The sequence below is a fragment of the Diceros bicornis genome, chromosome 26 (genome assembly GCF_020826845.1).
Source record: "Diceros bicornis minor isolate mBicDic1 chromosome 26, mDicBic1.mat.cur, whole genome shotgun sequence".
NCBI lineage: Eukaryota > Metazoa > Chordata > Mammalia > Perissodactyla > Rhinocerotidae > Diceros > Diceros bicornis.
The window spans coordinates 5,660,292-5,685,098 of NC_080765.1; the positions used below are offsets into that span (position 1 = coordinate 5,660,292).

Genomic DNA, 24,807 nt, shown 5'->3' on the forward strand with positions numbered 1-24,807 from the left:
ACTACGCTCCGGGCTTCCCCGCCTCGATGTGGTGGCGGCTCCGGAAGGTCCTGGCCGCTGGGTGGTGAAGGAATAAACTGAAGTAATTGCAGCAGGAGAGTGTGCTCCTTACATGTAGACACAGAAACAGTGTTTTTTATATCATTTCATACCGTGAGCCTAGGGGACTTATTCCGGCTCGGGGAAGGGGCAGTGTCTTGCTCTCCGTCTCTGCAAGGACCTGCTCCCGGGAGGGGGCGGGGCCAACATGGCGCCGAGCGCCGGGTGAGCGGCGCTTTGGCGGCGGTGAGAGACTTTTCCTGCCCTGGACGCTCGGCTGGCGGGGGCGGGTCTGAGTGGTACCCGGGGCTAGACCCTTTGAAGGGCCCGTGTGGGGACCCGGAGGAGGACGGTTGGTTGTGTGTCCGTGCGCGTGGGGACTCCGTGTGTGTTTGCATTGGAGGGATGTCGGGGGGGATGAGCCGGGCTCTGCGCTTCCTTTCGCGCTGTGCCCATTGCCTGGGGACCAACGACCCGCATCTCTGCTGGGGAGACTCTACACAGATCTAGCTCAAGTTACCCCTCCTCTGAGAAGCCTTGCTGCCCACTCCACTGACCTGAGGGGCTCCTGAGGTCGTAGCGTGTTTTATGAGCGTTTACTGGCGGAGGGTAACGCGAGGTATTGAAGGATTAGTAGGAGTTCGCCAGGGAACTGCGACACGACCGCTTCTTGTATACCTGGCTCCAGGCACAGAGTATGTGTTGAATAAATGTGTTCCCTGCAGATAAGACTTATAAACCTGGGGGAGGAGACCTGGGATGGTTTGAGAAAACCAGATTCTCTTTCGCTTCCATCTTCCCAGCCCTCCAGCACGCCCCAGCCGTCCCCCACCTACACCCGCAGTCAGTCCTAAACACTCTGACAGTAGTCTTCTTAATGCCAGCTTCAGGCAAACCACTTTCCTTTTGGCCGCAAAGTAGATTCCAAGCTTGGCCTTTATCTTGTTCATTTTGATAATAGTGGTACGAAGTATTTATTGAGTACCTCCATCTCTAAGCCTTACAATTCATTCGTTTACTCAACAAATATTTATTGAGTATCTACAGTGTCTCAGGCACCAGTCTGGGGTCTTGGAATACATTGGTGAATATAACAGAGATCTCTGTCCACACGGTGCGGGAAGGGGAGGTGTGGTGGTGATAAACAATAAGAAATGATACGATATATATTAGCAGATCTTAAATGCTATGGGGAATAAAAGGGCAGAGTGAGGATGAGGTGTGGTATTAAATAGGATGGTGGGAATGGGCAGCCAAGCTGACATGGGGGAAGAGCATTCCAGGCAGAAGGAACAGCAAAAGTCATAAAGCAAGAGCATGCTTGTCAGGTTTGGACAGCGAGGAGGACAGTGGGGCTGGATCAAGGTGGGATAAGAAAGGAAAGGGGGTCAGAGATGTAACGGAGAGAGGGCAAATCACGAAGGAGCTTGTAGACCGTAATAAGGATTTTGGATTTTACTGTATGACAAATGAGGAGCCATTACAGGGTTTTGAGCAGAGAAATGACCTAATCTGATTGATATTTTGACAGAATCACTCTGGCTGCTGTGTTGGGAAGAGATGTAGGGGGCGGTGGTGGAGCAGGAAGACCTTGTCAGAAGTTACCCAGATGATAGATGGTGGTGACCTGGCCTCGCAGTGAGAGTGAGACATTCAGGTTGGATTACCTGTGGGTTTGATTTGAGGACTCACATAAAGAATGAGCACCTGGATGGATGGTGTCGCTCTGAGGATGAAGAAAGCTGAGGCTGGAGCAGGTGGGGAGATCAGGAGTTCAGTTTCAGAAGAGATTTTATGTAGACAGTTTGACATACGAGTCTAGAGTTAAGAAGGCTCCGGGCTGGGGATATAAATTTGGCCATCATCAGCCTATGAGCTATACTGAAAGCTGTGAGAGTGGTTGAGGTCACCAAGAGAATAAGTGTAGCTGCAGAAGAAGACCGAGGACTGAGCCCAGGACACTCCAACATTAAGCAGATGAGAAGATAAACCAGTAAAGGAAACCGAGAGACCAGTGAGGTAGGGGGAAAACAAAGAGAAGGTGGTGTGGCAATGCAGTAAAGAAAGTGTTTTCAGAAGGCAGTAGTCAACTAGGCTATACGCTGCTGGGACGTCAAGTGAGATGGGGAAGGAGAGTGGAACTTGGATTTGGCAATGTAGAGTCATCGGTGACCTTGAGCCGTTTCAGGGACCAAGTGGGGTCAAAAGCCTGATTGGAGTAGGTTCAAGAGAGAAGGAGAAGACAGGAGTTAGAAACAGAGTTAAGACAACTCTTTCCAGGGCCGGCCCTGTGGCTTAGCGGTTAACTGCGCGCGCTCTGCTACTGGCGGCCGGCGTTTGGATCCTGGGTGCGCACCAACGCACCGCTTCTCTGGCCATGCTGAGGCCGCGTCCCACATACGGCAACTAGAAGGATGTGCAACTATGACATACAACTATCTACTGGGGCTTTCGGGGGGGGGGGGGGGGAGTCGGAGGATTGGCAATAGATGTTAGCTCAGAGCCAGTCTTCCTCAGCAAAAAAAGAAGGATTAGCATGGATGTTAGCTCAGGGCTGATCTTCCTCACACACACACAAAAAAAGACAACTCTTTCCAGGAGTTTTGTTGCAAGGGGGATCCGAAAAACAGAGTATAGCTTGTAGAGAAAGTGGAATGAAGAAAAGATTTTTTAAAAAATTTTTAATTGTGGTGAAATACACATAACATAAAACTTACCATCTTAACTATTTTGAAGTGTGCAGTTCAGTAGTGTTTAAGAATATTCATATTGTGTAACCATTACCACCATCCATCTCCAGAACTCTTTATGGTGCGAAACTGAAACTCTGTACCTGTCAAACAAGAACACCCTTTTCTCCCCTCCTTCTAGCCCCTGGCAACTACCCTTCTACTTTCTGACTCTATGAATTTGCCTACTCTAAGAACATCATATAAGTGGAATCATACAATATTTGTCTTTTTTGTGACTGGCTTATTTTACTCAGCATAATGTCTTCAAGGTTCATCCATGTTGTAGCACGGGTCAGAATCTCGCTCCTTTTTAAGGCTGAATAATATCCCATTGTATGGATAGACCACTGTTTTGTTGTTTTAGATGGGAAAAATCACTGCACTTTGTAGGCTGATGGGGATGATCTGGTAGGTTGAGAAATCGATGCTGCAGGGAGATGGGAGAAATGCTGGAGCAGTGCTTGAGCTCATGAGGGGCGTGAGCAGTTTCTCCACAGTAGCAGGTGTGAAGGCAGAGTATGTGGGCCCCAGTGCTGCGCACTGGGTAGAGGTGATGGTGGGAGTCTGTGGAGGTCTCTTCTGATGGCCGAAGTGAGGGAGGAGAAGAGGTGTCAAATAAGACAGAGGGGGAACTGAGTGCACTGAGGGCCAATGTGATTGTCTGGCAGCATTAAGGGCCCATTTGAAGTTTACGGCCATGAATTTAAAATGGGAATTGGTTGGGATGGTTGTGTGTTTTCTCATAACGTTCAATTGTACAGGTCTGTAGGCTCAGAGCAAGTGAGAGAGTTCTATTTCACCAATATTGTATTTTTGTCAAGCATGATTAATGATGCAAGAAGGGGCAAGAGAGATGAAGATATCGCACATTAACAACCTTAGGAAAAAAGACATTTTCCACATTTTACAGAGAAGAAACCCAAAGCTGGGAGAATTTAAGTAACGTGCCCAGGTAACACAGCTAAGTAGTGCTAGGCTAGGATTTAAATTAAAGGCCGAGATCATTCTGCTGTACCGCACTTGTCCAGTGCCTAGGATAGAATCTAGAGATTCTAGAATAGAATCAGAGCTCAATAGAATATTGAGCTCAGTAGAATCAAAGCTCAATAAATTGTGTTGAATTGGATCGCATTGCTACTTCCTTCTGTTGCACCCAGTGCTGACTCAAGTGGGGATGAACAGAAGCCACCCCCGAGTCCCTGCCCCCCTCGCATCTCATTGTCCTCCTTTTGTTGTGGCCTCTCCTGACTTGACAGCCCCTCTTCTTTGTGTCTCACGTTTTATCTCTTCTGCGCACCCCTCCCCCTGCCAGCGGCTCCATCTCTCCGCCCTGGGGCATCATCCTTGGGGAGAGGGGAGGAGGGGCTCCAGAATGGCTGAGGAGAAGAAGCTAAAGCTCAGCAACACTGTGCTACCCTCGGAGTCGATGAAGGTGGTGGCTGAGTCAATGGGCATCGCTCAGATTCAGGAGGAGACCTGCCAGCTGCTGACAGATGAGGTCAGCTACCGCATCAAGGAGATTGCACAGGTAACCTGGCCCCTCTGCCCAGCCCTGCGTTGTATGGAGGGTGCTGCCCAGGCCGCCTTCTCCCTCAGGGTCTCCGGCTGACGTCTGTTCTTCCACCCCCAGGACGCCTTGAAGTTCATGCACATGGGGAAGCGACAGAAGCTCACCACCAGTGACATTGACTACGCGCTGAAGCTCAAGAACGTCGAGGTGATTGGGAGGCACAGGACTGAGGGGGCCACAGGGTGGTGAGACGCTGTCCTCCCAGACACTGCATCTGCCTTCAGCCACGCCTCCACAGGCTCGCTTCTCATCCCAGTGTCTCTCTTTTCTGATATAGCCACTCTACGGCTTCCACGCTCAGGAGTTCATTCCTTTCCGTTTCGCCTCTGGTGGGGGCCGGGAGCTTTACTTCTACGAGGAGAAGGAGGTTGATCTGAGCGACATCATCAATACCCCTCTGCCCCGGGTGCCCCTGGACGTCTGCCTCAAAGGTTGGGGGAGGGGAGAGCAGGGTGGTGGGGAGAAGGGAAAGGAGGAGCGATGCATATGGGTCTGAGGAAGCTCACAAGTGAAGAAACTCAGTGTGAGATCCCTGGTGAATGAGTTGCAGGAAGTGGGAACAGGCATGAAAACACACATCCCTTAGTGTGGAGTGGCCCCCTAGTGTCCGTGTCCAGCGCTTCAACTTGACACCTTCCTTCCTTGCAGCTCATTGGTTGAGCATTGAAGGCTGCCAGCCAGCTATCCCGGAGAATCCACCCCCAGGTAACCAGGGTTACCGGGCTGTGCACCCAGAGCCCAGCCCTCTCTATGGCACTCTCCCTTCTCCCTTTACATCTGCTGCTCTCGTCACTCCTGCTGTGACGCTTTCCCACCAGCTCCCAAAGAGCAGCAGAAGGCAGAGGCCACAGAACCGCTCAAGTCAACAAAGCCAGGCCAGGAGGAAGACGGACCCTTGAAAGGCAAAGGTCAGGGGGCCACTCCAGCCGATGGCAAAGGTCAGTCCTGCTAGGCCAGGCCTCTCCTGGCTCTTGCCCCAAAGCCAGATGGTCATTTGCGAAGTGGGGGAGGTCAGGGCAAGGCACGAGACCTCAGGCCAGAGGGCCCCAGGAAGGATCAAGAAACCCAAGGGAAGCCGGGGCTCCCTGGGTGGGGGAGTGGAGGTCAAGGTTTGTCTGGTACTGACGCCTCTTCTGGAACTTTCTTTTCCAAACCCATCAGGGAAAGAGAAGAAGGCACCACCCCTGCTGGAAGGGGCCCCTTTTCGACTAAAGCCTCGAAGTATCCACGAGTTGTCTGTGGAGCAGCAGCTATACTACAAGGAGATCACCGAAGCCTGTGTGGGGTCATGTGAGGCCAAGAGAGCGGTGAGGGCCCCCCGTCCTGCCTTTACTCCGAGACTCCTTGGAGGCCCCACGAATTCCTCCCCACGAAATCTGCCCCCACTTCACTCGGTGCCCTCCTCCCACAGGAAGCTCTGCAGAGCATTGCAACAGACCCAGGGCTCTATCAAATGCTGCCACGGTTCAGCACCTTCATCTCGGAGGGGGTGAGAGGATTCGGGAAGGCCAGGACCTGGGATGAGGTTCCAGGGGGTGGGGGCAGTGTGAGGAGGCAGCAGAGGGGGCTCATCTGAGGGCTCTCGCTGCCCCATCACTTCTCCCTCCCACAGGTCCGTGTGAATGTGGTGCAGAACAACCTGGCCCTGCTCATCTATCTGATGCGCATGGTGAAGGCGCTGATGGATAACCCTACGCTGTATCTTGAAAAATACGTGAGTGGGCATGCCCACCCACCTCTCATTCCGTGGTTTGGGGACCTTGCTGCCACCAATGGGAAGCCATTTGTCAGAATTAGCTGACTCGCCACTTCTCCTTAGGTGCACGAGTTGATCCCGGCTGTGATGACCTGCATCGTCAGCAGGCAGCTGTGTCTGCGGCCAGATGTGGACAATCACTGGGCGCTCCGGGACTTTGCCGCCCGCCTGGTGGCCCAGATCTGCAAGCATTTCAGCACAACCACTAACAACATCCAGTCCCGGATCACCAAGACCTTCACCAAGGTGAGCCAAGAGAACGAGGAGTGTAAGCCGTTTCGTCACTCTCCAAGGCTGTCACCAGAACAGTGAGAGCTTCACCCAAACCAGCGGGGTCAGTTGTGGCTGGGGGAAATGACACTGAAAACAAGGGGCCGAGGGCAGGGGGACTGGAACTTGATGATTTGTAATGTCTTAATGATCTACAAGGAAAGTGTGTTTGTCAGAGACTTGGGGCCTTACCAATTAGCCTTTCAGGCCTCGTTATCTGGGTCTATTTTTTGTCCCCTTACAGAGCTGGGTGGACGAAAAGACTCCGTGGACAACGCGTTACGGCTCCATTGCAGGCCTGGCAGAGCTGGGACATGATGTGAGGCACCGGGGGGAAGCACTGAGGGAGGGGAGGCATCATGAGGTCATAGCGGGCAACAGCCCCCACCTTGGAGACCCTGTGGTGACCCCAGGGTCCTGGCTTCTCCCCTTCCTTTCCAACAGGTGATTAAGACTCTGATTCTGCCACGGCTGCAGCAGGAGGGGGAACGGATCCGCGGTGTCCTGGATGGCCCTGTGCTGAGCAACATCGACCGCATCGGAGCTGACCATGTGCAGAGCCTCCTCCTGGTGACCAAAGACCCCTGCTCCTGCCCTCCCCCCACTTCCTCCCACTCCCCACACACACAGGTACAATGTTCAGCCAGCACATGGTGTCCTTTATTCACTTATCCCATCTTTGTCTCATACGTTCAGAGCACACCTCAGGGTCCAATACTGTTTTGCAGATGGAAAGACTGAGGCACCAAGGGGTTAGTAAGAAGTAAGAGGTCTTAACTCTCAGCCTGTGACTTCTAGACTGCACTGCCCGAGGTGTTTCTGCATTACTCTGTGCAAGGCACACGCCCTCCGGACCAACCAGCCCTTAGCTGTCACCAGTGTATTCAGCAAGTTCTCCACTCACACCAGTGGGAGCCTGTGTTTTCTTAGAAAGAAAAACCACAGCATTCCTTACACACACTGCTGTCCCAGCATAGTTTGGCCTCCAAGAGGAACATAACTGAAATAACGGGTCATCTTTTTCGCCACCTTCCTGCTTCTGAGAGTCCCAGCCCTCCCTCGACCAGGCTTTTCTTTGCCTTCTCTCTGCAGAAACACTGTGCCCCCGTTCTGGCAAAGCTGCGCCCACCGCCTGACAATCAGGATGCCTATCGGGCAGAATTCGGGTCCCTAGGACCCCTCCTCTGCTCCCATGTGGTCAAGGCCCGGGCCCAGGCTGCCCTGCAGGCTCAGCAGGTCAACAGGACCACTCTGACCATCACTCAGGTCAGTGACCATGTGGGGAGGAGGAAGGGTGACCAAGTGGAGAGGAGAGGTAAGGTGAAATGAAGAAAACTTCGGGGCTGGGACAGAGCTGGGTTCCCATCGGGGCAGGGACTCACACACACACACACACATACACTCAGGCACGCGCGCTCACTTGGAAAGTGCAGGACCATCTGACTCAGCAGTCTTGGGGGAGTCTAGGCCCTCTTAGTGAATGATGCCCCAACCCCAAGCAGACCCACTGAGGAGGAGCCAGAGGAGCCCTTTTCTTAGCTGTTGACATTTTCTTCTTGCCTCTTCTTCCTGCAGCCCCGTCCCACGCTGACCCTCTCGCAGGCCCCTCAGCCTGGTCCTCGGACCCCTGGCTTGCTGAAGGTCCCCGGCTCCATTGCGCTGCCTGTCCAGACACTGGTGTCTGCGCGAGCTGCTGCCCCCCCCCAGCCTTCCCCTCCTCCCACCAAGTTTATTGTAATGTCATCATCCTCCAGCGCCTCATCCACCCAACAGGTATGTGGAGCCGTGTGGGACCAGGGACGAGGGGGAGTGTCACAATGCTGCTCTGAGGGGCCCGGGCTACCTCAGAGCACCCTAGGCGGCTGAGTAGAACCCAGTCACCTCTTGGCCCAAGGACAGGAGCTGGAAGGGGCACTTCCCAGGGGCCTGCAAGGCCGTAGCTGCTCATCCTGAGCAAGGCTCTTTCAGGTGGCAGCAGCCTACAGGCTCAGAGGGTGGGAACAAATTATTTGGTCTGCACAAGTGTAGTATTCCTCCAGGCCTGGGGAGTGGGGAGGGCCGTGAGGCAACCACACTGCCTTTTCTTTCTTCCCCCCAGGTCCTATCCCTCAGCACCTCAGCCCCTGTCTCAGGCTCCACCACCACCTCTCCTGTCACCACCACGGTCCCCAGCGTGCAGCCCATTGTCAAGCTGGTCTCCACCGCCACCACTGCGCCCCCCAGCACTGCTCCCTCTGGTCCAGGCAGTGTCCAGAAGTACATCGTGGTCTCTCTTCCCCCGACAGGGGAGGGCAAAGGAGGCCCCACCTCCCATTCTTCTCCAGCCCCTCCTCCATCCTCAGCCCCCTCCCCACTTGGGAGCAGCGCTCTCTGTGGGGGGAAACAGGAAGCTGGGGACAGCCCCCCTCCAGCTCCAGGAACTCCAAAGGCTAATGGCTCCCAGCCCCCCGGATCTGGCTCCCCTCAGCCTGCACCTTGATGCTGTCACACATCTGCCGACCTTCTCCTCTCCCCCGATTCACACACACACACACATACGATGGGTGGAAGGAAGCAGTACTCTGCTTCCCCCACATTACTTTCTTTTTAGATATTGTACAGCCAGTTCCTCAAAATAAAAGTTTGATTTGTAAGTTCTGATCCACCTCAGTCCTTCCTGGGTCAGATACCACAGGAGGGTCCAACTAGTCAAGCCCACCTGGTCTCTAGGACTCAGGACTCTTCCAGCCAGATGCATAGCCACGGGCCAGAAGGCTGGAAGAGACAGTCTGGTCCTCTCAATCCACAGACCACTGCCTTTGCTGTCTGCGTCCTCGTGTGGGGAGCCTCAGATCCGAATGACATAGGCATCGCTGTGGCTTAGGTGTCGCACCCACTTGTGGGGGTTGGCATTGCCGCAGGGTCTGAACACCAGCCTGAGGAAGCGAACCTGGAGGCCGGAGCATGTGTGCCGGGGAAGTTCAAAGGAGAGGCTTGCGGGGCCCAGCCCCAGAGGAGGGGCTGAGGTGGAGGGCCCTTGGCCAGGAGGGCCAGGGAGGCCTGGGACATCCATCTGTGAGGGGCAGAGGCAGGGGGAGGGGTGCTGAAAGCACAGAGAGAAAAAGCAAGGGAAGCCAAGTGGCCAGGAAGCTGCCCACGCTGGCGGGGACAATGCAGCGTCTGCGTGAGGAGGGATGGGTCAGGGGGCTGAAAATGGAGGTGGGAGGAGAGGGCCTGAGAGGATCAGCAGCTGATACCTGGAAAAGGCCTGAGAGCTGAGAGCCTCCTTGCACCCGAGGCAGGTCCCAGTGAAGGGCTCCCTCAGCCAGCTCTGCCTTCTGCTCTGGGCTGCTCAGCTCCTGAGATAGGCTGGAGTTTGGAGAGGAAAGGTGCTGTGCTCAGCCTCTGCCTTCATCAGGAGCAGGCCAGCCCCACCCCTAGCTCACTCCTCCCCAGTGCCATGCCATTGTCCAGGGAAGCTGGTAAAACCACCCGAGCCCCCACAGTGCACACGACTAACCTGACCACCCCTCGTGGCAGGGGAAGATGCAGCCTGACGTTAAGAGCCTGGCTGCAAAGAAAGGAACAGAGTCAGCCCCAGGAAGGTAGTGATTTGTCCCCACTCTTCATTAATGTCACAATTGGAGTTCCACACAAGTGCCACCCCATCCCCTTCCCAAACTCTAGAGCCTCTAACTAAACTGGATTCCGAGGCTGGTGGCTGTATCTGAAGGTGGGAAGCAACAGGTTACTGGGCCTGGTCTCCTACCCCACAGCTGAATTCAGCTTGGCCACCCCGACTTGTACCTCTTTGGGGGCAGGTCACATCGTAACTTCAGATAAACCTGGAGCCTGGGTGAGAGGGTACAATACCGTTACTCAGGCCATACCCTCCTGGCATCTCACCATCCCCTACCCAGGGCCCCCACGCGTGGCTGTGTCAGTGCCCCAAGAAGGAGAGAAGGGCTCCATTAGCCACAAGTGTTCATGGGGCTGAGTGCACTTCGGGGGAGGATGCCTTTTTCCAACTTGTACCATATTACCTCGACCACCACCACTCCACCATAAGTCTTGAGAACATATAGGTATCAGCTTGGATTCCAGAGAATTTCTGGAACAGGGGAAATGGTCTTACCTGCCTGAGCCTCGGTCCCACTGCACAGAGGGAAAGAGCCGGAAGGGGAGCGGGGAGGGGAGGTCATCTGAGAGTTGGTACCGCATCACAGTCAGCTGAGGCCAGAGAGGAATGGAGGTCAGTTTGGTCTCCTCACACTTGAACTGCCTCCCTTCCCCCCAGCAGATGGAATATCTTAGGCCACCCCGATCCTGACCTCGCCCTGAGGTGGCTGCAAGCGGAGGATTCGATGAGACTCAAACTCATCCAGATGCACCGAGCTGTGAAATGAGACCTCATCTACCCGAATTCCTGGCCCATAACCTGGAAAGAGAGAAAGAGCTCTCCTAAGCCATATCTGGGGAGAGAAAAGCAGGGAGGGGGGAGTCTGTCTCTAACTTCACTCCATGAAACTTTTGGCAGTGACCTATACACCTAGGAGAGAAAGACCCCTCTCTCCTCACCTCTCAGTTCTGACTTCCCCACACAAAATTCTTCTGTCAAGCCGATGCACATCTCTGTCAGAGGAAAGGACATCAGAAAAGGCCACCAAATGCTGCCATGCACACCACCAAGGAGCCTGTCCCAAACCCCAGCCTGGGGCCAGCCTGCAGACTTCTCACCGGAGCCGCTGGGAAGAAAGCTCTTGAGTCGGATCTCTCCCTGCACATCCACCTTCAGCAGCGAGCCCTGAGAGTGGCAGGGAGGTTAGTGCCCAGAGGTGACCTCCCTAACACAGTTTCCAAATACCATCTGTCCTCAGCTCCAGGGCTGGGGGCCTAAACTTACGTTAGATGCTATCAGTACGGACAATCTCTCCACCACATCCAAAAACACTTCATTCTTTTGGCTCTGAGGAAGAGAGGGGATTTGGGTGGTTGGAGGCTGAAGGGCCTGTGTTCTAAAGTGGACAGGCAGAAAGGACAGGATAGTGGAGGCCAGGGCCCTGGGGTGGGGACACGGGGGTAAGGGATTTATCCAGCTCTGGAGAGGTGAAAAGAGATGCCAGGATCTTAGACCTGGGGTCCCAGAAAAAAGCCAGAGGGTCTGAACCCATCAGTCCCTCCCTCACCTGGTCGGAGCGGCTGGACAGGACAGGGCGGCTGGCTGCGCTGCTGGGGGCCACTTTGCTCTGTTGGGTCTCGGCCCCAAACTGTAAAGCACCCAAAGCAATCAATCCTCAGGTTTGATACTCCCTGCCAACCCTCCTCCCTCCTTGTCCTCCTCTCTCCCTCAACTGACCAAGCCAACGCTGCTGAGGTCAAAGAGGCTGAAAGGCTTGCTGACCACGGCCTCTGTCTGGATGAAGTTCCTCAGCATCTCTGTGGATGTGGTCTGTACATAGCCATAATCCTATGGACGGGGGAAAGACAGTCTTTGAGTGGTCAGTGGAGGGAGGGGGTGAAAATGCGTGGACTTAGCCTCGCAACCACAGGATATATCTTCAGGGATCAGGGGACAGTGAGGGAAATCCTTGGAACTTACCAGCACTTCATCCAGGAGTTCATAGACAAGAGCCACGTTGCGGGAGATGGTCCCCTCACCCAGGGAGCCACAGTAATCGCCCAGGAGAGTGGCTAAGCTGAGGAGACAGGATGGAGTGTGCATATGCCCCTCCTCTCAGACCCCCACGCCCAGGTGCCCAGGCCTGCCCTCCTCACCGGGACAGCAGCTCTAGGAGGCTGAAGGGAGAAATGTTTTCTGAAGTCGTGGCCACCAAATAGAGGCCGCTGTGTCGGATGTGAATAAAATGACGGTCATCGTGGTGCTGAGGCAGAGGCGGGGTGGGGGGGGGGGAGCATTAGGAAAAGAGAGTTGTCCTGTTTAAGGGCCCATGAGCCTGGGGCTCCTTTCCTGATTCCCCTACTGACTACCAGTGTGACTTCAGGCGAGATATGAAACCTCCCTAGAGCCCACCTTCCTAATGTGTAAAGGGAGTTAATGATGGTACCTACCCCAGAACTGCTGAGGATCGAGACGTGTGAGCACCTGTGCCTGCTATATTGTTACCACTCAATAAACTTGCGTTAATATTATTTGGAAGAATGCACTCCCCCGGTGGAAGCTCTCAGGGAAACATCCTGGGAGGAGGCGCCCCCCGCCCAGGCCAGCCAGGCGCACCCCCCAGTACTCGCCCCCTCCCGCTCCACGAGTGGTTACCATGACAACCGGGGACTCGTCTCCGGGCAGTCCCGTCAGCTTCCGGTAGAAGAGCTCAGCCACATCCCGGCCGCCACTGTCCCCGCGAACTGACCGGGTGGAAGGACAGCTAAGGAGCGGGCGACACAGGCTTGCTCTGGGGCACTATTCCCACCCAGCCCCTCCCCCGCGCCCCCCGGGTCAAGGATACAGTCCTTGTAGATGAGCGGGTCCCCTTTGGAGGACAGAATGAAGAACTGGGAAATCATAGGCGTTCGGAAGAGTAGACAAGGAGACAGCGAAAGTTGGGCCTACCCCGCCCGGCGGCCGCGGAACAAAAGGACGCGCGTGCTGGCCCTTTAAGAGCGAGTCTCCTCCGACCGCGGGAAACCCGGCGCCCGCCCCGCCTCGCCTAGTCTTTCCCTCTCGCCACCCGCGCCGCTTCCCAGTCACTCAGTCCAGGCTCGCCCGGTGATTGGCCGAGGCGGGGGCCTGCGGCGAGTGGGGAGGGTGGAGGGCCTCCTCTCCGATTGGTCCGCACTCAGTGGCGCCGGTCACGTGAGGGGCGACGTTTCGCGCCAATTTCGGTTGGTCGGCTGCAGTCCGCCGCGCGGACGTTCTCTGTGATCCCGAGAGTGAGAACCTTGAGGTCGCCAACTGCTGCTGCACGGCCCTCGGCAGTAATGGCGCTTAAGGACTACGCGCTCGAGAAAGGTAAGGGTGTGCAAGCCTGGCAGCGGCGTCCGGCCAAGACCTGTTGGTGTGAGCTGGGGTCCTGGGGGGCCGGGGGCGGCGGGCGAGACCAGAGCCAGGGTCGGGAGGTAGTGGGTTGAGGCAGACGGTGCCTGGGAGGCGCGCAGGGTGCTGAGGGCGGAGAAGAGCTGTAACCGTGTCAGGGAAGGGAGGACGGATCGGGCTGGGGGTGCGGGCAGCCTGGCTGGGGCTCCAGAGGGGAGGGTCGCGCCCAGGAGAGACCAGGACATCAGGGGACCCTGCTTAAGGCTCAGGCACCCCCGGGCCCGTTTCCTCCGCGCCCTTAGGCACTCTGAGTGCCCGCGTCCTCCCGAGACGCGCCGAAGCCCCGGGGGTGGGCGGTCTCGGGCCGCTGCGCGCCGGGATTGGCCATTTTAGGCCAACCTCCAAGCGGAAGTGAAGGCGGGCGGAAGTTGCGCGACGAGGCTGGAGGGAGTGTCGTGTGTAAACAGTGTCCTTCCGCGCGGCGGCCTCGGAGAGAGCTACTGAGGGCGGGGGCGTGCCTGGAATTGGGGGGCTTAGCGGGAGGCCGAGAGGGGAGATAGTGGGGGAGTACGGAGTGTCCCTGGACGAGCTGGCCAATCGCCGGACGGGCTCCCACCGTGGGCGGAGGAATCCCGGGCTGTGAGGCGGCGGCATCGGGGCCCATGTGCTTCTTTGTTTACTAAGAGCGGAAGCAGTGGCGGGAGAGCGGGTGGAGGACGGGCCTAGTGGCCTCGATCCCAGAGAGAGCAGAGGTTTAGGGGACCGAAAGAAAAGGGGGAGTCATAGGCGTGGAAGAAAAGCTGAGAACCTTGATTGCTGAGTGTGTTGCTGGGTGTGAGAGGCCTTTGGGATAGGCTGCAAAGGTTTCTAACTAAGGTAGAGACTGGAATTCCCCTGGGGGCGGGTGTTGGGTAATACTCCTGCCAGGGGCCCCTGATTCTTCCCTGTTAAAAACAGACTTGTTAAAAAGGAGTTCTGCCCAGTTTGGGGAGAATTATTTAGGCTTATTTAAATGTTCATATAATTAATTAGTTTACAGATCTTGTTTTAAATGGGGTGGGTTTCTTAGATTTCTATCAGAGGGGTTTACGGTAAGGTTATCTGAAAGAAAGAAAGGTTGATCGTCGTGATTTTACGTTTACATTATAGAAAAAGTGAAGAAGTTCCTACAAGAATTTTACCAGGATGAGGAATTTGGCAAGAAGCAGTTCAAGTATGGGAACCAGTTGGTAAGTGTAAGACTAGGTAGAGGGAATGGGGTGGTTGCTTAAGGAGCTCTAAGAGGTGGCCTGGCTTATTTCAGCAGTTACATTTGTCGGTAAGGGACACAAATTTAGCACCATACCTGATACTGGTAAGTGAATAGAAAGCTACGTTCATGATAACTAAGGTGTTTTCAGGAGTTGGAAGGCTGTCTTTTGGGGGCTGAGAAGTGAGTTTTGCTATGTCTCACACCACTCTTGCTCTCCTGTGGAGACCTGGAACCTATGTGTTGAGCTCACAGTGATGGGGTCCTTGCCTGTGAACACTGGTGAGCACAGTCATCTTAGCTCTGTTGCTGTCTCTTCCCCACCGCAGGTTCGCCTGGCTCATCGGGAACAAGTGGCAATGTACATAGACTTAGATGATATAGCTGAGGATGACCCTGAGTTGGTGGACTCGATTTGTGAGAATGCCAAGCGCTATGCACGGCTCTTTGCTGATGCTGTACAGGAGCTGCTGCCTCAGTACAAGGAGAGGGAGGTGAGTGGTTGCAGAATAATGCAGGGCAAGGAACTTAGGTTTCTGTTAAAAAGTTTCTCAGATACTGATGGTTTCTGAGCTGGCAGAAAGAGGGGCAGTGATTTCTGCTTGGTGCCTTTTATGCTGTCTTTTTCCCGTTTTGCCACTCATTTTTCGTATCTTCCTCCCTCTTCCTTTAGGTAGTAAATAAAGATGTCCTGGACGTTTACATTGAGCATCGGCTGATGATGGAGCAGCGGAGCCGGGACCCTGGGGCACCGCGAAGCCCCCAGAACCAGTACCCTCCAGAACTCATGCGCAGATTGTAAGTGGTCTCAGTGGGGAAGGGTGTGAGAATTTATCCTTCAGGACCCTGCTGATGACTATCTTTTCCCTTAGTGAGCTCTACTTTCAAGGCCCAACCAGTAACAAGCCTCGTGTGATCCGGGAAGTACGAGCTGACTCTGTGGGGAAATTGGTAACTGTGCGTGGAATCGTCACTCGCGTTTCTGAAGTCAAACCCAGAATGGTGGTGGCCACTTACACTTGTGACCAGTGTGGGGCAGAGACCTACCAGCCGGTATGTATGGAGCAAGAAACAAGCACATGCTTAAATTTGTTCATTTTGAACAAGAAGTAATTTTGTCTGCTGGTGTTTGTCATTTTCTCTGTTGTAAAGTATGCCTGTATATTCACGTTTTATTCTTTTTCGGGTATGTGGTGGTCTTTTCTGTTCATTTTATTCTTGGTGCCTGTTGATATTGATGCAGAATAGTTCAAGATGTTCTTGACAATCCATGGTATCTGCCATGAAGAAGAAATATGATTTGAGTGACTGATTCTAAGGGCCTCGTTTCCTTCTGATTTCCTGTGTTACTTCCTTTCTTATATCTTAGATCCAGTCTCCCACTTTCATGCCTCTGATCATGTGCCCAAGCCAGGAGTGTCAGACCAACCGCTCAGGAGGGCGGCTGTATCTGCAGACACGTGGCTCCAAATTCATCAAATTCCAGGAAATGAAGATGCAAGAACATGTGAGTTTGGGGTATGTGGCGCAGGGTCCAGGGAAGGTGGAGCTTGGGAGGCTACTCGAATCCTGCAGTCACTCGTGGACTAGAAGAGAGGGGAACAAAAGGGAAGAGCTGAGGCAGAGAAGTTGCCAAGAGCAGGAGGAAAGTTTAACTGGAACTTTCTGGTTGAGTTAGGAAGAGGTAAAGGTCATCTTAGCTTCCCTCCTCCTGTCGGTTTGCCTGAGGCTGGGCAGGCCAAAAAGTAGAAGTGGTAGGCCTAGGGAGGGACGGTCAGCTCCTCATAGGCCTCGTGTTCCTTTCTCCTGGCCTCTTGTACCCTCCTCCCCCGTAGAGTGACCAAGTGCCCGTGGGAAACATCCCTCGTAGTATTACGGTGCTGATAGAAGGAGAGAACACAAGGATCGCCCAGCCCGGGGACCACGTCAGCGTCACTGGTATCTTCTTGCCAATCCTGCGCACTGGGTTCCGACAGGTGGTGCAGGTAAGAAAGGGAGTTTGCAGTGAGGGGGAAATGTTCCCCTTTCCTCTTCACCCACTCACTCTCACCACCCCCACAGACAAAAGTGTCAGCAGCAAACCACCAAACAAAATAGAACAAAGCGTTCTGTCAGGCACTCCTTGGGGACTCACATGGATGGGCAAGTTAAAGGAACTTCATTCATCTTCTGGCATTTTTTTTGCTTCAGGGTTTACTCTCAGAAACTTACCTGGAAGCCCATCGGATCGTGAAGATGAATAAGAGTGAGGATGATGAGTCAGGGGCTGGAGAGCTGAGCAGGGAGGAGCTGAGGCAAATTGCAGGTGAGGGGCCAGGGGGAAGACTAGGCTTGTGAATTTCTTCCTGGGGCTTTTTTTCTCCCCAGAAAAAGTATTCTTTCTAATCTTCACTTTCCCACAGAGGAGGATTTCTATGAAAAGTTGGCAGCCTCCATTGCCCCAGAGATATATGGGCATGAAGACGTGAAGAAGGCGCTACTGCTCTTGCTAGTGGGTGGTGTGGACCAGTCCCCTCGAGGCATGAAAATCAGGGGTAAGGGGAAATGAGGGAGAGGCTTGGGTGAGGGAAGGCATTTGGGCGGAAGAAAGGATGACAAGGACTGGTGTCCCATAGGTTACAGAGTAAAAGTCGGCATCTTGGCTTCATGGGCACAGGATGGGATTAGAAGAAATAGTGCTGGGTGTGATCGGGGAGCAGACCTCAAAGGTATTTTTGTCTGCTGTTGGACAAGTTGCATTGAAAGAATAGTCAGCTAGGGCTTCCTTCCCTTCCTCAGGCAACATCAACATCTGCTTGATGGGGGATCCTGGTGTGGCAAAGTCACAGCTCCTGTCTTACATCGATCGCCTGGCCCCCCGCAGTGAGTAATCGGACCTGGGAGAGGTGAACGTAGAAGACAGGGAAAGGACCACCATGTTGATTCTTTTCCTAGAGATTGGGGAGGGTTGGGGAAGGGATGTGTTGCCAGCGCCAACAACCCACAGATCTTCAGCTGTCTTAGGAAGGCCTGGGGGGTGAGTAGAGCAGTTCAGTGCAGGCCTCATTTCACTGTCCCCATTTGTTGCCTCTTTTGCCCTCTGCTTGCTCCCTTCCTTGTTCCTTCTCCTCTTCCTAAACATGTTTGCTTGTTTTCTCTTCCTGACCCTGCCATTCAGGCCAGTACACAACAGGCCGGGGCTCCTCTGGAGTGGGCCTTACAGCAGCTGTGCTGAGAGACTCCGTGAGTGGAGAACTGACCTTAGAGGGTGGGGCCCTCGTGCTGGCTGACCAAGGTGTGTGCTGCATTGATGAGTTTGACAAGATGGCTGAGGCTGATCGCACAGCCATCCATGAGGTCATGGAGCAGCAAACCATCTCCATTGCCAAGGCGGGCATTCTCACAACACTCAACGCCCGCTGCTCCATCCTGGCTGCTGCCAACCCTGCCTACGGGCGCTACAATCCTCGCCGCAGCCTGGAGCAGAACATACAGCTTCCTGCTGCGCTGCTCTCCCGATTTGACCTCCTCTGGCTGATCCAGGACCGGCCCGACCGAGACAATGACCTACGGTGAATGAAGCTCAACACTCAAGGAGACATCACTTAGTAATGATCTGTAGGAGGGGAGGAGAAATTAGAAAATCCCTCAGATTGTCTGCTTGTGGAAATTCCAGAGCCTTCCTCTCTTGTAGCAGGGGCTGGTCCAGAGTTCTTAGTGGGGGTCAGGGCTGACATGCTGAGCGTTTCCTGGGAAAATCTGTCCCTGCCACACTGTGAGGGGATGGTGAAGCTGAGGGAGGAAGATGTAGAGTTGGGGCATGGGGTGTGTGACACCAAAAAGAGTGTTCCTACTTGCCTCCACCCTTCCCAGGTTGGCCCAGCACATCACCTACGTGCACCAGCACAGCCGGCAGCCCCCTGCCCAGTTTGAACCTTTGGACATGAAGCTTATGAGGTAGGAGAGCTGGGTACTTCAATAGCAGTCATGTGTGGCAATGTCTTGGGCCATGTATGCGTCTCCTGAAAAGCTCTCAGTCTTAGGGTGTGTGTTTTTCACTCCCACCCGTCCCCCTTCTACTATGCTGTGGGTCTGAGAACAGTGAGTCTAGGTCCCCCCACAGGCTGGCCACATGAGAGGAACACGGCATCAGAACCTGCCTTTCTCACCACCTCCACCGCCTGCCTATCTCAGGGTTGAGGCAGGTTCAGATTTTAGGGAAAGCTGGGTCCTGCTCCGTGGATACTTGATATCACTGTTTTCTCCACAGGGTCTGTCCAAGGGCTCCCAGCAATCTCTCAAGTTTTTCTTTCCTTTTACCTGTTTTCTTAAACAAAATATATTTCTGCTCCCTTTAGCCATGTCTGTCATGTGTTCAGGGGAGTGGACTTGACCATCTCTTATGACAGGCAGATTTGTTTTATTCATGCAAAAGCTATTTTCCTGAAAGTTGGAAATAATTTGAAATATGCCATTTGGAGAAACCCATCAGTAATATTCAAGCCAAACAGTCATCCACTAATTTGTTTTTCCTACTTAAAAGTCTTCCCCACCTCCCACAAGAGTTTCCCGAGTTTGCTTCCCAGTCACAGAACCACACCAGCTGTCTGTCAGTTGCCATGCTGTGGCGGCAGCTCACATAGAATAATTAGAACTACTACCACTAGGATATATAACTATGTACTAGGATTCAGGGGTGGGGGACACACACTTTCCCCATCTCCCTTTTCTGCTTTCCCACAAACCTTGTCTCCCACAGACGGTACATAGCCATGTGCCGGGAGAAGCAGCCCACGGTGCCAGAGTCTCTGGCTGACTATATCACAGCAGCGTATGTGGAGATGAGGCGAGAGGCGTGGGCTAGTAAGGACGCCACCTATACTTCTGCCCGGACTTTGCTGGCTATCCTACGACTGTCCACTGCTCTGGTGAGTGCCAGGCCCTGTTCTGCTGGAGGGTGGTCTGTTTTGACTCGTACTGGGCAGCCTGCCTTAATATTGTCCTCTCTCGTTGCCTCCTCCCTCCCACTCAGGCCCTGCCGGGGCTAAAGTGCTGACAGTGCAGATAGTGGTCCTCTCCGTGCTACCGCACTGTGGGTACTTGCTGCTCCAGTAGGGCATGCACAGCGTCCATGGAGGGAAAGGCCGCCTCCCTGCTTCTCAGACCTCACCGAGGGGATGGATGGGGTTAATTTCACTCCCTGTGCCCTAGATCCTGTGCTAGAAACCTTCATTTCTGTCCTCACATCTTGGACCTTAAGTCCTGGGGGCTCCAAAGTGCTGTTCGTGCAGGTAGTGTGATTACCTGACCTACTGCTGAGCTAGCACTTCCCGAGCCCCAAGGACACAGCCTCTCTGCCAATCGCCTTCTTGGCTGAGCTCCCCAAGCTCCATCTGTCATGGTGGGGAGCCCAGTGGAGTTGAGAAGAGTCTGGTCTCCCTCACAGGACAGCTGAACACCGGGACTGGCCAGTGTTGAGAGGCGGAGACTTGGGCAATTGCTGGACGCTGCCCCGGGCATTGCACTTGTCTCGGTCTGACAGTGCCGGCCCCACACGGCGGATGCTTGGGGGGATGGGAGGGACCTCCACTTGTTTTGTGAGTAGGCAACACATGTGTTGCCCAGCCTTAAAGCTGGAGCAAGGGGGTTCCCTGACCTTGTTCCACTCCCCTCCTCCTGTTCCCATCTCTCCCTACCTTCCCCTTAGGCGCGCCTGCGAATGGTGGACACAGTGGAGAAGGAAGATGTGAATGAAGCCATAAGGCTAATGGAGATGTCAAAGGACTCACTTCTGGGTGACAAGGGGCAAACAGCTAGGTGAGTGGTTTAATGAGGGATGAAATCAGGAGTCACCTTGACTTTCCTTGAGCAGACAGACCACTTATCCTTGTGGCTTCTGTATCCACATGTATATGATATTGGCCTCAGAATTCTAACACTGACCACTGTTGTTCTCTGACGACGTTGGGTGTTCTTTGTACCCTGACCTTACACACCATGCCTGTTTCCTTCAGGACCCAGAGACCAGCAGATGTGATATTTGCCACTGTCCGTGAGTTGGTCTCAGAGGGCCGGAGTGTCCGGTTTTCTGAGGCAGAGCAGCGCTGCATATCTCGTGGCTTCACACCTGCCCAGTTCCAGGCGGCTCTAGACGAGTATGAGGAGCTAAATGTCTGGCAGGTCAATACTGCCCGGACACGGATCACTTTTGTCTGACTCCAGCCTGCTTGAGACACTGGGGTCTACCCTGCACACCGTGCTAACCCCCTCCTTCAAAGGTCTACCGATGCCCTGGAGGGAAAAGGAGCTATGCTTGTTTTTCCTGAGCTGCACTTGTCTTATTCATTCCTTTTGCTAATAAAGTGTTTATAGATTGCTGCCTTCTGTTACAACAAGGTATTGTGAGTTTTCTAGATTGATATCTTGTTTCTTTATGCTTGTCTTACTCCATCCACTCAACAAATTTCCTGAGTAAAGTACCTATTCTACCTGCCAGGCACCAATGCAGACCCTGGGGTGCAGTGAGGAAGGAGAAGGCCCACTGTATAGATATTATGTGGGTGATCTCCACTCTGATCCCTCTCCCTTTAGTCTCAAATATTTGAGCTTTACTGCTGTGTGCCCCTCAGGTTCTGGGGACGCAGAGCCTCTCGGAGCCACTGCCTCTGCATTTCTGCTTCTCGACATGAGACATCTCATCACTCAAACCTCCCTAGTCCCCAACTCCCACTCTAAAACCTTGTATAGGGGGTGATGAAAATTGGGGAACTGGAGGGTGGCACATGGAAATGTGATACGTGGCACAAGTAACTATATATATATAACACTCCCCGTGTTGAGACCAACTCCTGACCTCTCTAAAGTACAGACACCAGTACTGCTGCCTCCTAAGGTTGAGGTGTCCTATGGGTCAGGCACCTATCAGTGTAGTAAGCACTTAATAAATGTTAGTGGTAATTGAGAAACATCTGCTTGGCAATACACCGTGCCCATAAGATCAAGGCTGTGAGATGTCCCTGATAGAAATGTGCTTAATATCCCTCTCCCTCCCACTCCCCTTTTTGTGTGTGAAAAACAATTTAGCTTGGGAAAGGAGTCACTTGTCTTATTTCCAGAGTTGGTCTTTGTGAGTTGATGTCACAAGGAGACATTAAAGAGCAGAACAGAGCTCTCTTAGGTGGAAGGCAGGCTTTGGCTCAATAGATAGTCTACCTGACTGGACATGGGGTCACTTCAAATGGCAATAAGCTCCCAAGCTGAAGGGTGTGGAGAAGAGCTGACGATAAAGAAGGGACTGGGGCCTCGGAGCAAGGCTGGAACCAAGGGCCTCTAAGATCCAATTTGAGAAACCTGTGTGGTGCCTAATAGAGGACAGAGCCACTGGAAGGGGTGCTGAGGGGCTGCTCCCCTTTTATTAATGACAGGTTTCTGTGAAGGGAATTGAGCACGCCTCCCATCTGGGACAGCTGTCTGACCCCTTTGCATCATTCGTTCAAGTACCCTCTCATCAGAAGAAGAGCCCCCGCATCCGCCTGCCGATGCCTTGTCGATCGTAGAGGACGTTGAACTTGTTCACAAACTGGTTCATGGTGTTGCATGTTTTGGTGATGGTGCCAAGGTAGGCCATGAGCCCCACGTCATTGCATTGCTGAGAGGGAAAAGACAGAACCAGTTGCCCTGGGGAATAGCTGAGTCCCATGTCCTGCTACGCATAAACCCCACTTCCCCATCCTAGGTTTTACACTCACATCATAAAAGTCTGTCTTGAACTTGTCTGTGCTGAGCACTGGGAGGCAGTGACACAGAGCGTAGGCCTCTCGCAGGATCTCATGGTTAAAGGGGACTTCCCCTAAAAGCACAAAAAGAGGCTGCATTAATGTGGATGCTGTCATTTCCCCAGGAGGGAGAGGAAAAGTAAAAGTGCCAGGGAGACACCTGTCCTACCTGCTTCAGAGGCCTTGACATACTCCAAGATGAGCTTGACGCGGCTGTGCAGCATCTTGATGGCGCTGTGCTGTGCTATCAGGTGTTCAGCCACTGCATGGGGACGAGAACAGGCCAAGGTTGAGAAGGCATGTGGCCACACCTTCCACCCCCACTTCCAAGGAAGCCCCTCCAGCCTCCATTACCAGTGGAGTTCTCTCCACTGCCTGTTGCTGTCATTCGGGCCACGTGATCTACACCAATGCGTTCAGCTTCCTCTGTCGCCAGAGTGTAGGTCAGCTCAGCAAACAGCATTGTGGCCTACAGGGCACGCAGGGAGAGTCAAAAGCCTGAAACGCCAGGGGCAATTTCCTTCTGCGAGTCCAAGGGCAGGGCATTACCTCTCCATTGATTATATCGATGACAGACTCAAAAACGCTGACGGGAAGCTGTAAAGGAGAGACGGAGAACAGCTCTTACTAACATCAAATGCACCTGAGCCTATATTATGAAACAAAAATTGGGCCTGGCCCTTTCACATTATATTTTCTCATGTAAATCTTCCCAAGGACCAGTGAAGTAGGGATTATCTCCATTTTACACACGAGGAAAATGCAGTGTAGAGGTTAAATGACTAACCCAAAGTCACACAGCTGGTTAAGTGGCAGAATGGAGACTCGACTCAATAGAGATGGCATACAGTAAAATAACAGGCACAGTGATAGAAGAGCAGGACAAGTGGGCGTGGGGTCAGTATTACTCACATCTGTGTGCTTGGTCATAGGGTTCAACTTAAGAAAGAGGGGGCTCTCGATTATCTCGCACACCTGGAAGACAGGGAAGATGGACACAAGTGTCAATGCCCATCTTTCTTCCCCTCATCCTCTATTCTCTGTCCCCCCTAGCATGCATGTGTGGCAGCATGTATACCTGCTTATGGACGTGGATGTCGGAGGGGTCAGGCGGCCCCCCTGTGGTATACCAACCCAGAAACTCCAGCTCCTTGAACACCTGTTTAACTGGAGAGGAAGGGGCAGGAGAACATAGTATTGCTTTAAACGATACTTCCTTTATTTAAAGCTCCTGGTATATTTTCATCAGTTTCTCCCCTCTCCCCCAAATCCTGGCTCAATTTAGAATGTTTTCTTTTTCTGAGATCTTTTCAGCTACTCTCTCTTGACTTTTCCTCCGTTCTCATCCTCTTCTGTTTACTTCTTCCCAACCCTCTCCATCTGCCCCACTCTGCTTTTTCTTGACTCCCACTCCTCTCCCCCACTTCTATGCCCCTCTCACACTGCTCCTCCTTGGTGTAATAATATTCCTTGTCAATGATAATCTTCTCCTCCACGGTGTGGGACAGCAGCTCAAAGGAGTTCATCACCTCGATATTTCGGCCCTCCTGCTTCCCGATCAGAGCCCCAATCACTGGGGGAGAGAACGACACACAGAGGTGAGAGTAAGGAATCCTGAAACTTTTTCCTAACCATTATCGCCTGAGGGTCTGAGGTCGGTTTGAACCAAGTACTGGGGAAACGGTGATTTGGGAGAGGGGGAACTAGCTTCAGGAAAGGAAGAGGAAGAGACCACTATTTGAGGGAGATGACCAAGGAAAGGAAGTTGGAGAATTATGCCCAACACTCACCCTGCATAGGCCGCCCCTCCTGGGAGCGCATGCGAATCCAATGGTCTGAGATGTTGAGAATGACGAGGGGATGAAGAGCGACTGAGACACTCCCAGTCACTCCGGAGGCCATCACGCTGGGGACTACTAAGGGTGGAAGAAAAGGAGGGAGGGTGAGAGTCCGGGCCCCACGTTCTTCCCCAGAGATGACAGTAGGGGACAGCAGAGCCGGAGCCATACATCCCTCCCGCAAGTTATCCCAGGGAGCGATGTTGCCGTCCCGCCCTCCTGACTTCTCGGAGGAGTCAGGTCTTGACGCAAGGAAGGCCTTGACGCACCCCAGAGGGCATCTCCAGAAGCCGCCCCCGCGCCCGTTACCTGCTGCATCCACCTCCATCCCGCTGCTCCCTCCGGTCCCGTTCGTCACAGCAGCCGACGCCATTTTCCCCGCGCCCGGCGCTCGGCCCCGCCCCCCTCCCGGCTTCCGTACGGCAGCGGCGCATGCTCAGTGCCCCGGCGGCCCCTTCAGCCCGGTCTCGGCTGGCTGGTCTGGCGACTCGGGGCGGGGTAAGCTCGAGGCCCGCGAAGCCCCAGAGCCAACAGATTTTCGTAGACCCTGGTACCGCTTCTCGCCTGCGGCTGACCTTAAACAAATTACTAACCCCACCTTGCCCCAATCTTACCGTTCTCGTCGGTAA

The 24,807-nt window shown here is 53.7% G+C and overlaps 4 protein-coding genes across 11 annotated transcripts; 2 read left to right on the forward strand and 2 right to left on the reverse strand.

Annotated features, from left to right (window-relative positions):
- Positions 1 to 248: 248 nt before the first annotated feature.
- On the forward strand, positions 249 to 9,000 carry TAF6 (TATA-box binding protein associated factor 6). Of its 5 annotated transcripts, none has more exons than XM_058569177.1 (15): positions 249 to 285; positions 4,084 to 4,299; positions 4,402 to 4,488; positions 4,619 to 4,772; positions 4,990 to 5,046; positions 5,160 to 5,279; positions 5,503 to 5,648; positions 5,753 to 5,830; positions 5,954 to 6,055; positions 6,161 to 6,343; positions 6,612 to 6,686; positions 6,812 to 6,937; positions 7,460 to 7,633; positions 7,943 to 8,140; positions 8,466 to 9,000. In XM_058569177.1, the coding sequence occupies exons 2-15, from the start codon at positions 4,144 to 4,146 to the stop codon at positions 8,844 to 8,846; spliced, it is 2,037 nt and encodes a 678-aa protein (XP_058425160.1). In that variant the 5' UTR covers positions 249 to 285; positions 4,084 to 4,143; the 3' UTR covers positions 8,847 to 9,000. The 5 variants fall into 5 exon arrangements, with proteins under 5 accessions (XP_058425160.1, XP_058425158.1, XP_058425159.1 ...); XM_058569176.1 differs by lacking the exon at positions 249 to 285 and adding an exon at positions 302 to 734; XM_058569178.1 differs by lacking the exon at positions 249 to 285 and adding an exon at positions 312 to 391.
- AP4M1 (adaptor related protein complex 4 subunit mu 1) lies at positions 8,903 to 13,596 on the reverse strand. 2 transcript variants are annotated; one of them, XM_058569183.1, is made up of 15 exons: positions 12,811 to 13,596; positions 12,621 to 12,709; positions 12,122 to 12,228; positions 11,946 to 12,042; positions 11,703 to 11,813; positions 11,533 to 11,613; positions 11,250 to 11,312; positions 11,084 to 11,150; positions 10,925 to 10,978; positions 10,678 to 10,784; positions 10,482 to 10,576; positions 10,154 to 10,198; positions 9,867 to 9,917; positions 9,604 to 9,715; positions 8,903 to 9,449 (listed from the first exon to the last, which is right to left on the reverse strand). In XM_058569183.1, exons 1-15 carry the CDS (start codon positions 12,866 to 12,868, stop codon positions 9,195 to 9,197), a joined length of 1,392 nt encoding a protein of 463 aa, XP_058425166.1. In that variant the 5' UTR covers positions 12,869 to 13,596; the 3' UTR covers positions 8,903 to 9,194. The 2 variants fall into 2 exon arrangements, with proteins under 2 accessions (XP_058425166.1, XP_058425167.1); XM_058569184.1 differs by having other exon boundaries at positions 8,903 to 9,419; positions 12,811 to 13,593.
- Positions 13,182 to 20,943, forward strand: MCM7 (minichromosome maintenance complex component 7). 3 transcript variants are annotated; one of them, XM_058569179.1, is made up of 16 exons: positions 13,182 to 13,313; positions 14,487 to 14,566; positions 14,916 to 15,080; positions 15,260 to 15,384; positions 15,459 to 15,639; positions 15,956 to 16,093; positions 16,422 to 16,571; positions 16,777 to 16,891; positions 16,989 to 17,120; positions 17,365 to 17,448; positions 17,744 to 18,137; positions 18,439 to 18,522; positions 18,924 to 18,974; positions 19,325 to 19,493; positions 20,273 to 20,382; positions 20,580 to 20,943. In XM_058569179.1, exons 1-16 carry the CDS (start codon positions 13,283 to 13,285, stop codon positions 20,779 to 20,781), a joined length of 2,211 nt encoding a protein of 736 aa, XP_058425162.1. In that variant the 5' UTR covers positions 13,182 to 13,282; the 3' UTR covers positions 20,782 to 20,943. The 3 variants fall into 3 exon arrangements, with proteins under 3 accessions (XP_058425162.1, XP_058425163.1, XP_058425165.1); XM_058569182.1 differs by lacking the exon at positions 13,182 to 13,313 and adding an exon at positions 14,028 to 14,213; XM_058569180.1 differs by lacking the exon at positions 18,924 to 18,974 and having other exon boundaries at positions 13,183 to 13,313.
- Positions 20,944 to 21,952: 1,009 nt separating this feature from the next.
- On the reverse strand, positions 21,953 to 24,572 carry COPS6 (COP9 signalosome subunit 6). The gene is made up of 10 exons (XM_058569185.1): positions 24,488 to 24,572; positions 24,131 to 24,256; positions 23,782 to 23,913; positions 23,419 to 23,507; positions 23,253 to 23,315; positions 22,890 to 22,937; positions 22,695 to 22,809; positions 22,510 to 22,602; positions 22,314 to 22,414; positions 21,953 to 22,213 (listed from the first exon to the last, which is right to left on the reverse strand). The coding sequence occupies exons 1-10, from the start codon at positions 24,549 to 24,551 to the stop codon at positions 22,073 to 22,075; spliced, it is 972 nt and encodes a 323-aa protein (XP_058425168.1). The 5' UTR covers positions 24,552 to 24,572; the 3' UTR covers positions 21,953 to 22,072.
- Between the last annotated feature and the right edge of the window lie 235 nt (positions 24,573 to 24,807).

Bases quoted from the DNA above. Each gene is read 5' to 3' on its own strand.
- TAF6 (XM_058569174.1), top strand. From the start codon at position 3,946: ATGAACAGAAGCCACCCCCGAGTCCCTGCCCCCCTCGCATCTCATTGT. The intron at 5,280-5,502 runs GTCAGTCCTGCT...CAAACCCATCAG, and splicing joins CACTCCAGCCGATGGCAAAG to GGAAAGAGAAGAAGGCACCA. The intron at 8,141-8,465 runs GTATGTGGAGCC...TCTTCCCCCCAG, and splicing joins GCGCCTCATCCACCCAACAG to GTCCTATCCCTCAGCACCTC.
- AP4M1 (XM_058569183.1), bottom strand. From the start codon at position 12,868: ATGATTTCCCAGTTCTTCATTCTGTCCTCCAAAGGGGACCCGCTCATC. The intron at 11,313-11,532 runs GTGAGGGAGGGA...TCTCTTCCTCAG, and splicing joins TGTCCAGCCGCTCCGACCAG to AGCCAAAAGAATGAAGTGTT. The intron at 10,199-10,481 runs GTAAGACCATTT...CCTCTCACCCAG, and splicing joins TGGGACCGAGGCTCAGGCAG to GCTCCAGGTTTATCTGAAGT.
- MCM7 (XM_058569179.1), top strand. From the start codon at position 13,283: ATGGCGCTTAAGGACTACGCGCTCGAGAAAG. The intron at 17,121-17,364 runs GTAAGGGGAAAT...TCCCTTCCTCAG, and splicing joins TCGAGGCATGAAAATCAGGG to GCAACATCAACATCTGCTTG. The intron at 18,975-19,324 runs GCAGATTTGTTT...TGTCTCCCACAG, and splicing joins TTGACCATCTCTTATGACAG to ACGGTACATAGCCATGTGCC.
- COPS6 (XM_058569185.1), bottom strand. From the start codon at position 24,551: ATGGCGTCGGCTGCTGTGACGAACGGGACCGGAGGGAGCAGCGGGATG. The intron at 23,508-23,781 runs GTGAGAGGGGCA...CTTCCTCTCCAG, and splicing joins TTACACCAAGGAGGAGCAGT to TTAAACAGGTGTTCAAGGAG. The intron at 23,316-23,418 runs GTATACATGCTG...CCTGTCTTCCAG, and splicing joins ACATCCACGTCCATAAGCAG to GTGTGCGAGATAATCGAGAG.